Source organism: Enhydra lutris, unplaced genomic scaffold (genome assembly GCF_002288905.1).
Source record: "Enhydra lutris kenyoni isolate GAN:26980312 unplaced genomic scaffold, ASM228890v2 scaffoldscaffold6, whole genome shotgun sequence".
Taxonomy (NCBI): domain Eukaryota; kingdom Metazoa; phylum Chordata; class Mammalia; order Carnivora; family Mustelidae; genus Enhydra; species Enhydra lutris.
In genome coordinates, this window is record NW_019154090.1 from 41,614,796 (window position 1) to 41,631,229 (window position 16,434).

General features: G+C 40.4%; 1 protein-coding gene across 3 annotated transcripts; it reads left to right on the top strand.

Moving 5' to 3' along the window:
- Positions 1 to 1,009: 1,009 nt before the first annotated feature.
- Positions 1,010 to 12,096, top strand: LOC111141702 (small nuclear ribonucleoprotein polypeptide B2). 3 transcript variants are annotated; one of them, XM_022494471.1, is made up of 7 exons: positions 1,010 to 1,079; positions 3,243 to 3,332; positions 3,724 to 3,896; positions 7,795 to 7,935; positions 9,712 to 9,762; positions 11,174 to 11,262; positions 11,712 to 12,096. In XM_022494471.1, the coding sequence occupies exons 2-7, from the start codon at positions 3,269 to 3,271 to the stop codon at positions 11,869 to 11,871; spliced, it is 678 nt and encodes a 225-aa protein (XP_022350179.1). In that variant the 5' UTR covers positions 1,010 to 1,079; positions 3,243 to 3,268; the 3' UTR covers positions 11,872 to 12,096. The 3 variants fall into 3 exon arrangements, with proteins under 3 accessions (XP_022350179.1, XP_022350180.1, XP_022350178.1); XM_022494472.1 differs by having other exon boundaries at positions 1,058 to 1,079; positions 3,247 to 3,332; XM_022494470.1 differs by lacking the exons at positions 1,010 to 1,079; positions 3,243 to 3,332 and having other exon boundaries at positions 3,595 to 3,896.
- The last annotated feature ends 4,338 nt before the right edge of the window (positions 12,097 to 16,434 follow it).

The following is a 16,434-nucleotide window of genomic DNA, read 5'->3' on the forward strand; positions in this document are numbered from 1 at the left end:
CAATGGACTTTCTTTCAAAACAATCCCTTCCAATTTCCTCCTTCTCCATAAAAATAACATTCCCCTACTGTGTTTGTGGGGTTTGCCAGTGGTTTGGCTGTACTCGCTTGTCTTGAATTTTACAATTCCCTGCCATTCCCAAGTAAACCCACTGCTGGTAAAGTAAGTTTTATTTTTAAGGTTATCAGAAGATACAAGATGAGATTTCCCTTGGCTCTTAACAACCGCTTCGTATTTCAGATGATACTTTACATACATTCGATGAATATAAGAATAACCGCATGTACTTTTTTGGATTCCCCTTCAGCTAGACATCAACATCAACAATTTGTATTATCCAAGAACAATCTAGGCATTTTGTGAGAAAATATGGTTAGAGTGGTAGGGGCTCCCCCCCCCCCCCCCCCCCCCCCAGTGAATTTAGGCAGATGATCTTAGGGGTGCTTGCTTGGCAATTATTCGAGGTGGTTGCCTTACCACGTGAGAGAGAGGAAGCAAGACATAGTTCCCTCTGTTTTGAAGCCTCAACCTGAGTTCTTCCGGGATTCAAGCTCATCAGCAGAATGGTAAGAAGCGTTCCCTCAAGAGCATCAGTAATCAGAGGACCCTTGGGGGACGTACCAGGGGCCCTCAAGGTGATGTTAAACCAGATGCCTCAGAGCTCTCAGAAGGGCGAAACCAGGGAACCTTCCCAGGTAGTTGGCATGAGGGGCTGCCTATAAAACTACACAGGATCTGGAAAGATGAAAGGCACCGTCGCGTGGGGTAAAACTACACAAAGTCGTGGCTGGGTAAAGAATCACCGACCTTCCCTATCGCCTCGCTGCACGACCCCAGGATTCCAATTTAATCCGTTAGGTTCCTACAAACTTCTTGCTCCCCAGCCACCCTTCCCGCCCGCCAGGTAAGCGCATGCGCAGAAAGAGTCCCAGCCGCCGCCGCTGGAGCCAGAAGGCATCGATCGACTCTGAGCTCGACTGCTGGACTTGTCGGCGATTGATTGAGGTGCGTGGTAGCGTAACTTCCGGTAGCGGCTCCGTTTCCGGCTTTCGGTTGTTGGGACCTGGCCTAGGCCTCTGGTGAGTTGGAACGCGTTCTTCGCTGTTTCGGTTCTCCGGGTTGTGGGTCGCCGCTCGGCCGGACGTCGGTTTGTGGGAACAGGGACTGGACGGGGCTCGGTGCTGGGGATGGCGTGTGTTTGCTCCCGAGTTCGCGGAGGTGTTGGCGAGGGAGTGGGGGTGGGGGTTGGAAACTGCCGCGCTGGTCCTGCTAGGCCTACAAATTTAGGAGAATTGTCTCTAGTGGGAAGGGTTGGGGTCGGCGATCGTTTGATCGCTTCCTGGGGCTTTGGTCGAACGTGCCTGTGGCTGGAGAGGTGGGAGGCTCCCTTTGGACTCCAGGTGCCTTGCTCTGGTCCACACCACCCTCAGACCTCGCGGGAAATCTTGCAAGAGCCTCCCTTTTGAGAGCTCCGCCTTCAGTTTGACCTCTCACTTTGGTCTTGTCGTTTTCGCGACCCCAGCCCTTCCAGGTTAGGGGATCGCAAATCTGAGAAGCGTTACCCTTCACCTGTTGCGCGCTAGTGCAGTCCCTCTGTAGGCTCTTTCCTTTTCAGGCTTCCTATACTGTTCGCCCACAGTGGATTTAAAATTGGTGAAATGAAGGAATTTGAGGGGCACCCACGGAAATAAAACAGGGTCACAGTTGGCAACTAAAAACGGTGTAAAAAATGAAATAGCGAAGTGAGTGTGAAAGAAAAGTGCAAAAAGACGAGGAGAACAAGGGTGGAACCCCAGGCCTGCTGTTTATTAGCTAACGGTTAGTCTAACGGTGGGCAGGCAAGTACTTTACATGTACTAGCCATTAATAACAGCTACTCGAAGTGCTCCATGCCCATTGGAGAGCTGTGCCAGAACTTTATCTCATCTAGTCTTCTGAGTTCTGATAGATAAATGCTGTTATACCAGCCCCATCTTACAGCCGTGGACCTGAGATTAAGGAACTTGTCTTCAGTCAAGCAACTAGTAATAAGCATAGATAGGATTTGAATTTAGAGGAGGTTGGTACGAGAATCTGAGCTCTTAACCATCATGCCATACTGCTCTTTCTGAATTCCATAATTTCAAGTCTTTTAGAGTTAATCTTCTAGTCAGGACAGCTGGTGATGGTGTGTATAAATTAAGTAACTGGTAGGAAAGCACTTTTTAAGTGTACTCAAGAAGTATTGCTGGGCAAACTTCATTAATATGTTCTCTTAATGATTTTTACTGGGCACACGTTTGTTAGATTCTTTCTCATTTCCCTTAAAGCCTAAAACATTATTTTAAAAATAATTTCATTAAGTGGGGTGCCTGGTGGCACATTCAATTAAGCATCCAACTCTTGAGCTCAGCTCATATCTTGATCTCAGGGTTTTGAGTTCAAGCCCTGTATTGGGCTCCATCTGGGTGTGGATCCTACGTAAATAAATAATATAATTTTATTAAAAAACAAAAGTTAGGGATGCCTGGGTGGCTCAGTCATTAAGGGTCTGCCTTCGGCTCAGGTCATGATCCCAGGGTCCTGGGATTGAACCCCGCATCAGGCTCCTTGCTCAGCAGGAAGCCTCTTCTCCCTCTCCTACTCCCCCTGCTTGTGTTCTCTCTCTCACTGTGCCTGTCTCTGTCCAAAAAAAAAAAGTTATTTTGTTAGGCAAGTGAAAAAACTATTGTTCGTTGCAAGTGAAAGGTAAGTATAAAAATAAATATATTGGGTGAAATGTTATTAAAATCTGCCTGGGTACTGGTGTTCCACCAAGATTTGAGCTTGAGAACTGTTGTTTTTGTTTAAAAAGGAGGGCTAATCCAGGTGCATGGGTGGCTCAGTCATTAAGCATCTGCCTTCAGCTGAGGTCATGATCCCAAGCTGAGGTCATGATCCCAACATTCTGGAATTTTGTCCCTCATGGGCCCCTTGCTCATCGGCTTCCTGCTCATGGGGATTCTGCTTCTCCCTCTGCCTCTGCATCTCACCCCTACTTGTGCTCTCTCTCTCTCATATAATTAAATAAAACACTAAAAAAAGGCCGGGGCGGGGAAGGCGCTAGCAAGTGCTGGAGTTTTAAAGACTACTCACGAACTGGTATTTTCTGACATTTGGGATTGAAAGAAAATTGAGACGTTAATAGTCCCTGTGTTATGATACCACACAACAGTGTGAGTTAATGCTCCCTGTTTATAACAGAATATTTACTGTCTCCTTAGGCAGTTTGAACATTTTAACTCCAGACATGGATATCAGACCAAATCATACAATTTACATCAACAATATGAACGACAAAATTAAAAAAGAAGGTGAGTGCTTTTAAAAAACATTTGTTCACAACCAAAGTGTGTTTAATTACTAGCGTCTTAAAAACTGTACTGCTTCAAAGCTTCTCATGTAGTAATCTTTGTCGGTACCTGAAATAATGGCTTGTTCCTTTTGTGTGAGAATTTTAAGGTTTTTTAAAAACAAATAGGTAAGGACTGAAAATTTGGTGAATGTGTTTTCACTCATAGATAAAGTGGTTTGAAACAACTTTTAAAAACCAGATGGCCAGTAGTATAATGTGATTTTATTAAAATATGTAACTTTGTGTAAATAAGTAAATGCATGATGGGGGGCACTCAGTGCAGTATCATTTTATGAAGAGTTTTGTTATTGTTTCACAAATAAATTGTTTTCCCCTCTGCTTTTGCTCAGAGTTGAAGAGATCCCTGTATGCCCTGTTTTCTCAGTTTGGCCACGTTGTAGATATTGTAGCTTTAAAGACGATGAAGATGAGGGGGCAAGCCTTTGTTATTTTTAAGGAACTGGGCTCATCCACAAATGCCTTGAGACAGTTACAAGGATTTCCATTTTATGGTAAACCAATGGTAAGGCAGTATTATTTTAATCACTGTTAATGGTATGTTAGGTTTGTAGATACACATTTGAAATTATGGCTGTTCTTTCTGCTTTTAATTATTTGTTAAAGCAAGTTTGGGTTTATTTTATTTACACATTTGTGTTTCTAGAAACACAGTAATAGTAGAGTTTATAATTCACTAGTTTATTATAGTTCAGATGGGCAAAAACAAAATATATCAAAGTGTACAATGTTTAAAAAATAGTGACAGTATTGGCAATATTCTCATCTCAGAACTGTAAGTTAACTCAGAAGATGAAAAAGAAACCTTTGTAAACTTGTAAAACAATACGGAACACAAAAATCATGGGTCAAAGAGGAGATCAATATGAAGTTTCAGAAAATAGCATAGCAAAATACGTATCAGAAGCCATGCAATCTCGAAAAAGCAGTGATCTAAGAAAAGTTCAATAGGTTTTAAAGTCCTAGGTTTTTACTGATGAATAAACGGTGAGCAACAGTGAAATAGTTATGCATAGAGAGTACTAACCTCAGGAATGACCTGAGATTCACATTTAGCGGCTGGGTGAGGACTGGATTGTGAGAGGGCTGAGAGGGACTAGGGAACTCAGTTAGGAGGCCACTGTCTAGAAATCGTTGGCATGGCTTCACTTTGCCAACTAATTATTTTTAATCAATGGAACCCTGTGTACCTACAGAGTACCTTGGGTACGGATTCCTAGTGCTTTTTCCTGAGACTGGAATGGAATGAAAAGAGACCTTGAGGAAAGAGCCAAGGTCCAGAGTTTCCAGGCCCTGGATCTGATTCTGCCATTGACTGGATGTGTGCCTGTGTTCATTTTCAGTACCTATAAAATGCAAGCAGATTGGCTATCCTTTAGGCTAATTCAGAGGTTATCAAAAACTTTATTAAGGACTGGGTAGTAAATATTTGAGGCTTTATGGCCCACAAACAGTTTCTGTCATATATTCCTGTGTCTGTGTGTGTTTTTTAACAACACTTTAAAACTGTAGGAAAAAACAAAGTCCGTAACCTATGGGCCATACAAAAACAGGCCATGGCCTGGGTGGATTTGGCCCATGGTCTGTAGTGCAGATTCTGGTCTAATCCCTTTATTTTAGAAATGAAGAATCAGGCACAGAAAGGTTAGGTGCCAGTCTGGGTTATATTAGTACAACTGATGGCAGTACAAAGCCTCGAAACCTAACCTGACAACCAGTATTACAGTTTTTCCCCCCAAAACTAGGAGTTGGCACACTGTCCTAAAGGGCCAAATAGTAAGTATTTTAGGCTTTGTGAGCCAGATGATCTCTCCTGCAGCTGTTTAACTCTGTCTTTATGGCAGCAAAACCAGCCATAGATGATGTGGCCGTGTTCCAACAAGACCTGATTTACAAAAAGAGGCAATGTTGGCTGTGTTCAGTGGTTCATGCCATGGTCAGTGGCCTTTACGTAACACATTGTTTAATTCAGGAGTGGGCATTTTTTCTCTATTACTAGAGCAAGTTTTCTTCTCCTTTTCTATCCAGTTCCCCTTTTCCCATCACTTCCCATCTGATGGGCACCAGCTGTGTGGAAAGGCCCACCTCAGAAAACTGGGATTGTGCCTACATACACTCTTTTTAATAAGTTGGAATTTCCTGAAACAAGTTTGTCTGTCTTAGTAAGTATGAAGAAATAGTATAATGGAGAAGATTGCAGTTGGCAGTAGCATAAGACTGGGTTTTAGTTTAAATCTAAATTTACATTAATATGGAGGAACAGTTTCATCCTGTAGAGGATTTTGTTTTGTTGAGTTGAGATGACAAGTTTGCATGCGCTGGTTACTCAGATACAGGAAAGCTAGAAATTGTTGGCACTGGCTTCACTTTGCCAACTAATTATTTTAAGTCAATGGAAAAAGTCCAGTGGACTAAAAATGCACTGAAAGTATTTTATGAGTTCCATTCTCTGCCTTCAGGAAGGCTTTCAAGGCAGGAAGACTGCCAAATTTCCAGCATCTTGGAAGAGGAAGAAGAATGTTCTTTGAGCTGTCTTGCTTTGTGTTTATTCAGGTGGTTTTAGTTGCTCTTTTGTTTTAACTCCCAACATACCAGATCAGAAGTAAGCAAAATTTGCTGTAACTTGGAACTCATAACAAAATTACCCAGATTCAAGGATATTTGGTTATTTAATGCCAAAAAATGCCTCAGTAAAGTAGAACCATCTTCCTAAATGGCTTCTGTTATGAAACCTTTGGCATAAATATAAACCTTGCTCCTTCTCTAAGCAGTGGGTGTACTTTTTTATCCCTTATGGGTATTTAGTCTCGACCAGGGTTTCTCAGCATTGATACTTTTGACATCTTGACCTGAATAATTCTTGTTGTGGTGGTCTGTCGCCTTCATTGCAGAGGGTTTAACAGCATCCCTGTACCACACATGCCAGTAGCATGACAACCCAGACTCTCTCCATTCAGAGCACCAGTTGTCCCCTATGGACAAAACCACCTGTGGTTGAGAATCACTAGTGTAGACCAGCCAGCTAAGAATGATGACTGGGATCAGAGATTTTCACAGGTGACTCTGTCATAAGGACAGGTCACCCAAGATGTGTTCAGGTCAGGGAGAAGGTTGAAGACAGAGGAGATGGCAGGGAGTCCTTGGGATTAAGTCAGTTAGTCTAAGCCTATCCTTCTGATTAGATGATGACATGCAAAACCAGCAGTTGCTTACAGGGATAAGTCCACTTAGAAACCCTATGGTACAGCAGCCCAGAGTAGCCAGAGAAAGCTTTGGGTGCTGAGGTGAGGCTAGGATGCTCCTCTCTTGTTTCCCCAGCACACACATCTCTAGGGGAGAAAAAAAGAGACTTCGTTTGGTTTAAGCAAAATTTTTGCTTTCAGACCCATGCTACTTCAGAAGGTCACTCATTCCTTTCAGACTGAGATGCAACGCTTAACTCTGTAAGGCAATTTTAGATAGTCATTTGTAGGACTCTTGTGTTTTGGTATAGGCAGAGAGTTGGTTTCAGCTCATTCAGCTCCAGAGAAGAAATGTTTCCTGGAAATAGAAATTGCAGTTTGCAGATAAATACGCCCTAGAAAATAGTTTAACTCCTAGCAAAAATTTGGGTGATTGGTGTTGAATCTAACTGTGTGATAATGCTTTAGGTCAGGGCCCTGCTACTCGTGGGACCCATCATCCACTTTGTGCCTATTAGAATTGCGAATCTTGGGCCTCACTCAGACCTACTGCATCAGCATCTGCAGCCTTCCATGTAGTTAGAATGCACGATAAAATTCACGAAATGCTCTCCTAGACTAGGGTTTTTAAACACAAACCTCTTGTCTCGCTGGCATACTGTTCTTGCTGGCCCGGTTGCACTAGCTGAGATATGCCATTCTTTGTTTCTATTCAAAGCATTTTAAAGTTTAAGTTGTTGCCACTATTAGTCATTTTATTTAAAAATCATAGATTGGATTCAAAGGGAAATCATTCTCCATCTTTAGTACTTTACTTGTGGAAATAACAAATTCCATATGATACATTCCACAGCTAATCGACACATCTTGACCCCTTAATTGAGAGTCCTTACCAAGGAGTAGACAACTTTCCAATGCGTTTTTCTCTGTTTCATAAAATTGAGAGAACCTGTGGTGCAGATGTTTCACAGTTCTGTGTTTCCCATATGAAAATCTATGGGTCTGCTTCTAATAAGCATAGTTGTCTAACTTTGTCTAAGTTGTGAATCAGAGATCACAATTTATTTTCATTTGGTGCTCAGTGTATTTAACAGATTTCCTTAGGGGTGTGTTTAAAACCGGCTTGCAGTGTATTTATGTAATGAAATTTGAAATATTAATGAAGAGTATAAACAGCCTTCAGCATAATGAATAGTAACCGTTTCCAAATAATTAAAACAGCGAATCCAGTATGCAAAAACAGATTCTGATATAATATCTAAAATGCGTGGCACTTTTGCTGACAAAGAAAAGAAGAAGGAAAAGAAAAAAGCAAAAACTGTGGAACAGACTGCAACCACTGCAAACAAAAAGCCTGGTCAGGTGAGATGAACAAAGTTCCTAGGTTTGTTGGTGTAAAGAACTTGACAGAGATGTCCGTTTTCCACTTAAGGGATGATTTTTGGTTGGAGGGGGGTATCTGTATGTGCCTATGTGTGTTTAAAAGGTGCACTTTCTAGAAGCTGGAATTGGTTGAGTTCTGGAATTCCAATATTTATCTTTAAGCCCCAAATTAAATATAAACCTTTACATATGCAGATTTATATTAAACAGTTTTATTTGAATTTGTATGACATTTAGTTCCATCATTCTTCAAAATATATTAATATCTGCTGGCTTCTCAAGTTCTACTGCCTGCCAGTAATGCTGTAGATACTATCTTTAATCTTGAGTGCTCCACACAGCTGCTTTCTTTGAATAGTTGAGGGATTCAAAAATCTAATTTGAAATAAAAGTGAGATTATCATCCAAAATGTAGTTACTTTTGGACTGAAAGTGATTAGAAATCAGTTTCATGAAGTATAATGCTTGACTTTTGTCTAATTGTTTTTATAAAAAAAAGGGGAAGACTGGTTCTTTGTTTTTCGTATATATTTCTCCATAATTTTAAAGGTTAGAGGTTAAGTTTTATGATACAGTCTTTAAAATTTTGGACTAGATCTTTCAAAATTAACTGACAAGTTAAAGTTTGACTCAGATACAGTGTAAATTCTTAACGTAAAATTAAATGGAATAAGGAATATTTTTAAATTAATGTGTTTTTTTTAAGATTTTAATTCCAGTAGGGTTAGAATAAGTGTTGTTAGTTCCACATGTATAGTATAACTTCTCTGCATGACTCCATGCTCCTCAAGAAAAGTGCCCTCCTTAATCCTTGTCCCCTATTTCATCCCTCTCTGCATCTCCTCTCCGATAACCATCAGTTTATTCTCTGTAGTTAAGGGCCTGTTTGTTGTTATGTCTCTTTCCCTTTTTATTTTTCCTTTATTTGTTGGTTTTGTTTCTTAAATTCCACATATAAGTGAAATGTATGGTATTTGTCTTTCTCTGACTGACTGATTTAGCATTATGCCCTGTGGTTCCATCCATGTTGTTGCAAAAGACAGAATTTCATTCTTTTTTATGGCTGAATAATATTACCTTGTATATATACACCACACCTCCTTGATTCATTCGTCTATCGATGTACACTTGGGTGGCTGTTGTAAAGAAAGCTGCTGTAAACATTGGGATGCGTGTATCCCTTTGAATTAGTGCTTTTGTATTATTTGGGTAAATAACCAATAATGTGATCACTGGATCGTGGGGTGGTTCTATTTTTAATTTTTTGAGGAACCTCCATACAGTTTTCCAGAATGGTTGCACCAGTCTGTATTCCCACCAGCAGTGTACGAGGGTTCCTTTTTCTTCACATCCTCACCAACATTTGTGGTTTCTTGTATTTATGATTTTAGCCTTTCTGACAGGTGTGGGGTGACATCTCCTTGTAGTTTTCATTTACATTTCCCTGATGATGAGTGATGTTGAGCTTCTTTTCATGTGTCTGTTTGCCATCTGTATGTCTTTGGAGAAATGTCTGTTTATGTCTTCTGCCCATTTTTTAGTTGGATTATTTGTTTTTTGGGTGTTTCATCAGTTGGTAATATACTTTGGATACTTAACCCTTTATTGGATATGTCATTTGCAAATATCTTCTCCCATTTAGTAGGTGGTCTTTTAAAAATTAATGTTATTTTTATGCGGTAATTAAAATTATAATCACCTGTTGCTTTTTTAGAGCAATCAGCAATTTAACTATTTTCTATTTCTTTTGTTTAGGGAGCACCAAATGCAGCAAATACCCAAGGAAATTCAACACCAAATCCTCAGGTAATCTTTGTTTCCATGTGGTGCTTCCTTTTTAAAGTAAAATTATAAACCAGTAATATACAACAACTTGCCTCTCTCCAAAAACTGAAAAAAAATTCCTTGTATAAGACATTAAATTATATAACATTTCAATATAGAAACTCACGTCTCAAAACATTTTAATTTTTTTAAGGGGGTAAAAAAATGACATCTGACTTTATTCCTTTCTTTCCATAATGTTTCAGTGATGGAATAGAAATGACAGATTTTAAACTCTACAAAGGCTGGGAGCGAACATTTTTATTTTCCCCACAGTATGTACAAAGCCCAGGGCTTTACAAACACACAGGTTGGGGAAACTGGCCAGATGAATAGGCTGTCTTTCCATACCAGTTGCTCAAAGCACTGAACTGTCTTTTCTAATAGAGCAAGGTGGTTTTATAGTTACCCTTGCTCTGGCTTCTGAGAACAAGTATATGTCTCTTTATATATAGGTTTTAGAAACCTCTTAGCAAATCTCCCCTGATGGAAGCCTCAAAGAGAAAGCCTTAATTAGATATTGATGGTTTCCCCTTGGTTCCTTGGATGCTTAGAGTCTGACAAGATTCTTAAGTCCAGAGAATTCCTTACACCTCAGAGCTTTTCTTCTCTGACTTGAAGTTTTGTGCATTTTCCTTTATTATCCACCTCCCTCCTTTGGAGTCTTTCAGCAGTTGTAGTTCAGTTTACAAATGCCAGCACTTAATTCTCTAAGCCTTAAACGTCATCTTTTCTCTTCATGAAAGTAGCCTGAATACAGAGAGGCTCTTAGGTACAGGATGACCCTGTCCCTAGAATTCTCTATAACCGCAGCTTAGGGTATCAGATAACTAGTTTAACATCTAATAATACTTGTTCCATTTGGTTGTAACTAGATGCTCTGTAGATCCCATTTACTTGCAGACAGTATTAAAAGTCGCCAAGTAGTAGTGACTTTTACTCAAAGTGGTAGTTCTGAATTTTCTTAAATGCTTGGAGATTGTAAACAGTAACTGAGGATTGAAATCTGAGTGTTACTGGGGTAACCAGCTGGAGTCGGGCAACACTGCTGCCATTCCTAGCTTTGTTTGGCTCTTTCGTTATGTAATCTAATTGACAGTCTTTCCTGTACAAGTGACTCTGGATGCTCAAAACTTAAACATTGTTTTAAATACTATTAAATACCTTAAACTTAATAAAATTTGTAATTATCCAGATCTGTATGAAGTGACTTGAATGTCTGCTTAGTTGCTGTTAGGTGTATGTTTATTTCTCTGGTGTCACTGTGTTTTAGCTTTAGTGTTTGATGTGGTGCTACATTCATAATCTTTAATAAACTGGAATGTAGCTCTCTGAAGTGGCTTGCTATACTTTTTATACTTAAAGCTAACTTTGCCTTTTTTCTTTGTATTAGGTCCCTGATTACCCTCCAAACTATATTTTATTCCTCAATAATTTACCAGAAGAGACTAATGAGATGATGTTATCCATGCTGTTTAATCAGTAAGTTTTTCATAAACCAGTCAGTTCTGAAAGCCTCCCAACAGGACAAATAGCTCTTCTGTGGGTTGAATCCTTTTGTGTATCACAACAGTAATTCCTGTAGCTTCCTTGATTTGGTATGGGGTTAATGATGTAAGTTGAAGCCAGTCTGTAGATTTGGCAAATAGAAAGCTGAATTACCTCTAATGTTTGAATTATTCTAATTGATGAGTAAAACAGAAAACAAAGCTTTGGTACAATGACAAAATTGAACTAGCTTACATTACACCTACACTTCTTTCATGGCATTATTAATTATATTTTAGACTCTTTGAGCCTCTTCAGGATTCTTGGTAGGATATGATACTTTTCCTAGATCGGCATTGGGAAGTTGCTGATTTAGACACTGAGCATTTATGTATTTGATATCCTTTATATATTTACGTGTATAAATTGTTCTCCTCTTGCAGGTTTCCTGGCTTCAAGGAAGTACGTTTGGTACCTGGGAGGCATGACATTGCTTTTGTTGAATTTGAAAATGACGGACAGGCTGGAGCTGCCAGGGATGCTTTACAGGGATTTAAAATCACACCGTCCCACGCCATGAAGATCACCTATGCCAAGAAATAACATATTGGATAGTTGTCTTTAAAGGACTTGGTGTTATTTATAGTGTTTGTTTTGATAACATTTGGTCAGGCCATTTTTTAATAGTTGGAGTGAGGGGGGAGTGAAAGTGAAATTTTTGTGAATGATTTTAAAAAATACCTAGTCTTTGTTTAGCCTTAGTGAACTATGAAATATGAAGACCTCAATTTTGTATAATAAACTTCTATTTGTATTCTTTACCTAATACTTCATTTATTCCATTGTCCTATTACCAAATGTTTATGCTAGTCTGGAGCACCTCTTAAGGAATATAAAACTGTGGGGCGCCTGGGTGGCTCAGTCTTTAAGCGTCAGCCTTCGCTTCAGGTCATGATCCTGGGGTCCCGGGATCAAGCCCTGCCTCAGGCTCCCTGCTCAGCGGGAAGCCTGCTTCTCCCTCTCCCACTCCCCCTGCTTGTGTTTCCTCTCTCGCTGTCTCGCTGTCAAATAAAATCTTTAAAAAAAAAAAAAGGAAGTATATGAAACTATAATTGGATACTTTCCTAGTATTATTTTGGAGCAGCTAATAGCAAAGAACCATTGAATTTTTTTTTTTCCAGATTTTATTTATTTGAGAGAATGTGAACAGAATAGGGGGAGGGGCAGAGACAGAGGGAGAGAGAATCCTCAAGCAGACTCCCTGCTGAGTACGGAGATAGAGGCAGGGATGCAGAACTCAATCCCAGGACCCGAGCCTAAGTCAGACACCTAACTTAGCTACCCGGATGCCCCCATTGAATCATTTTAACAAAAGGAGAATTAGATCAAGCCCTTCATTAGATTTTTTTGTAATTTTTTTTTTTTCATATGGATTGCTGGGGGTGTGTGTGTGTGTGTGTGTGTGTGTGTGTGTGTGTGGTAATGGTAAGAGTGTGTGTGTGTGTGTTTGGTGTTAATGGTAAAAATAATTGCCTTAAGTGTTAGAAGAAAATGAGACTTGGACAGGAACCAAATTTGAACTTGTGTTCTTCAAATAAATGAGTATAATTTGCTGGTCGTAGGCATTTCACAAAGGTTTTCCTTCAGCATTTAATTGGTTAAAGGCCATCTAGGAGTAACATGTTTTCTGGGAAAACAAGGAAAGAGAATGCTATCTTTGAACTTCCTATTTCATGCTCCTATCCTCTTGATGCAGAATTTTTCCTAAGGAATACCTGCTTGTCTAATCTACGCTCTTCTTTAGGAAGGTTTCCCTCCAAGGGAAAGAATTTACAGTCTAGAAAATTTTTTAAGATAAATAGGCTGACTTGTAAAAAATTGCCAGTTCTAATCTTAATACCTCTTTGTAATTCTCAAACATCAGTGTCTAACTCTTAAACACCAAAGCTCATTTTCTTTAGCTTTTGATTCATACCTAAGGCTGTGATTCAGTCCCCAGCTTGTAAAACCATGGGCATCTTTAGAAGTGGACAATTTTGCACCTACAGCACACATAAGTGACACTTGATAATTTTTTCATATTTTTCTTTGAATATTTCTTTGAATAAAAGTTTGTATTTTTATTGTAAACGGGATGACTACTTTTAGACTTATGTAGATTTTTGTCAGGTCACTCTTCCGTATACATAAGGAGGAAAAAGCAAAATAGTTTTTATTCCCAAAGCTGCCACATTTAGAATCTCTATCTCTCTCTCTCTCTCTTTTTTTTTTTTTTTTTTTAAGATTTTATTTATTTGAGAGAGCACAAGTAGAGGGAGGGACAAAGGGAGAGGGAGAAGCAGACTCCTCACTAAGCAGGTAGCCTGACAAGGGTTGGATTCTAGGACCCTGAGATCATGACCTGAGCCAAAGGCTTAACCACCTGAGTCACCCAGGTGCCCCTAGAGCCTGACTTACTGAATAACTTATTTGCCAAGTTTATGTTTGCTTGTAAAATGTATTAAGAATGAATTACTAGAAAAAGGACCATGCTCTTGAGATGTTCGAGCAGTGCTAGTTGCTGTTTAATTTTCTAACTTCTTACTCTCATTGACTGTCCTTACCTTGTCTGAGAAAAGGTTTCACAGATGCCTCTGCTTTGAGTGTCTATATGAGCGGAAGTAGAAAGGTCTGTGTAGCTGGAGTGGGGTGAGAGCGAGGGAGGGGAGAGTAAGATGGGACTATATAGGCCTTTTTCAGGACTTGCTTTTAAACTCCTTGAAATGGGCAATTCAGATTTTTTTTTTGAAGATTTTATTTATTTATTTGACAGAGATCACAAGCAGGCAGAGAGGCAGGCAGAGAGAGAGGAGAAAGCAGGCTCCCCTCAGAGCAGAGAGCCTAATGTGGGGCTCGATCCCAGGACCCTGGGATCATGACCTGAGCTGAAGGCAGAGGCTTTAACCCACTGAGCCACCCAGGCGCCCCTCAGATTTTTTTTAAATTGGGTTACTTACAAGCAATAAAATTCACCCATTTTCAGTGAGTTTTGGATGGTGACCCAATTTGATGGATTTTGATGATTTTATACAGTTGTGTAATAACCATAATCAAGAGAGCGTTCCATCACTCCTCAAAAACAAAGGCTCCCTTTGCCCCTTTGCAGTTAATCTATTCCCCACCCCAACCCTAGGCATCCAGTGATCTGCTTTCTATCAGTATAATTGTTCCCCGTCTAGAATACTTTTGGGGGCCCCTGGCTGGCTTGGTCAGTGGAGCATGCAACTCTTGATCTCAGGGTTGCGGGTTCGAGCCCCACGTTGGGTGTAGAGATTACTTTAAAAAATCATTAGAATGTTTTTGAAGTTCACCTCTGCATTAGCAGTTTTTTTTTTAAGATTTTATTTATTTATTTGACACAGAGAGATCACAAGTAGGCAGAGAGGCAGAGAGAGAGGGGGAAGCAGGCTCCCCGCCGAGCAGAAAGCCCGATGTGGGGCTCGATCCCAGGACCCCGAGATCACGACCCGAGCCGAAGGCAGAGGCTCAACCCACTGAGCCACCCAGGTGCCCCTGCATTAGCAGTTTTTACAGTAGATGGGCATTTGGGTTCTTTTTAATTTGGGACTGTTAGAAATAAAGAGCTTATGAACATCTGATTACCTCTGAAAGCTTTTTATTTTGATATAATTTCCAATGTATCTAAAAATGCGGAAATAGTACACAGCTTCCATAAACGTCGCTGAACCATTCAGGAGTCGTGCCACCTTGACCCTGCATCACCCCTTAATACTTCAGTGTGTATTTCCTAAGCACGAGACTGCTCTGCTACAGAACTGCCATGTGACCAGCAGAATCAGGAAATAACACTAATGCAGTATCCAATCTGATTCACATTTTGCTGATGTCCCAAAAATGATCTCGGATTCCAATCCAGGATCATGTCCCATGTGGTTGTGTCTTCAGTGTCCTATGCATTCTTCAACCTGTCCTTACCTTTCTTTTTTTTTTTTTTTTTTAAAGATTTCATTTATTTGACAGATCACAAGTAGAGAGAGAGGAGGAAGCAGGCTCCTTGCCTAGCAGAGAGCCCGATGTGGGACTCGATCCCAGGACCCTGAGATCATGACCTGAGCTGAAGGCAGAGGCTTAACCCACTGAGCCACCCAGGCAGCCCTGTCCTTACCTTTCTTAATGGTATAGAGAGATATCTCTATGTCTGTATTTGTGGCTGTTTCTATACAATTATATGAAAAAGGAATTTCCAGCAGTACCCTTAACTGCAATCTGACAATGCTGGGTTTCTTCTGGGCTTCCCCCTTTCCTTTTTTAAAAAAGATTTTATTTATTTGAGAGAGAGAGAGAGAACACAAGCAGTGGGGAGAGGGAGAAGCAGGCTCTCTGCTGAGCAGGAGCTCAATCCCAGAACCCTGGGATTAGGACCCTGAGCCAAAGGCAGACTCTTAACCCACTGAGCCACCCAGATGCCCCAACCTCCTTTTCCTTCTTTGTAAGTCCTCTGCTCCCAGTGATCAATGCATTTACTTATTTGCTTAAATCTCCTGGAATATAACCAAATTCTGGGAAGCAAGTCTTCAAGAGGGAAGAGGGGGAAGAAAAAAGGAGCTAACTACCCTTTGAAGATGATTTGATCATGTTGGGATCTTGTGCCCATCTGTTGGAGTTGCCAGGAGTTTTCCAAAAAGTAAGTAAGTAAGATGTGCCCATCTATTGTGGTTCTCAACTTCGAGTTTAATTTCCACTGCGGATCTGAATCATCTAGGAAACATTTCCAAAAGCCCATGCCTAACCTATACCCTATATCAATTATATCCCAATCTCTAGCCATGAAACCCAGTCATCAATATTTTTAAGCTCCCTGAGTGATTCCAACGTGAGTTAGGAACTAACAAACCAGATTTCTACCTTTCGAAGCAGGTTATAATGGTTAGACCATTAGTTCAAATTGTATTAAAGGCAGTATATTGATAAGAAGAAGCTGGTGTGGGACACCTGGGTGGCTCAGTCGGTTAAGCATCTGCCTTCGGAGGTCATGATCCCAAGGTCCTGGGATCAAGCCCCGAATTGGGCTCTCCACTCAATGGGGAGCCTGCTACTCCCTCTCCCTCTGCCTGCCTCTCTGCCTACCTGTGATCTCTCTGTCAAATAAATAAAATCTTTAAAAAA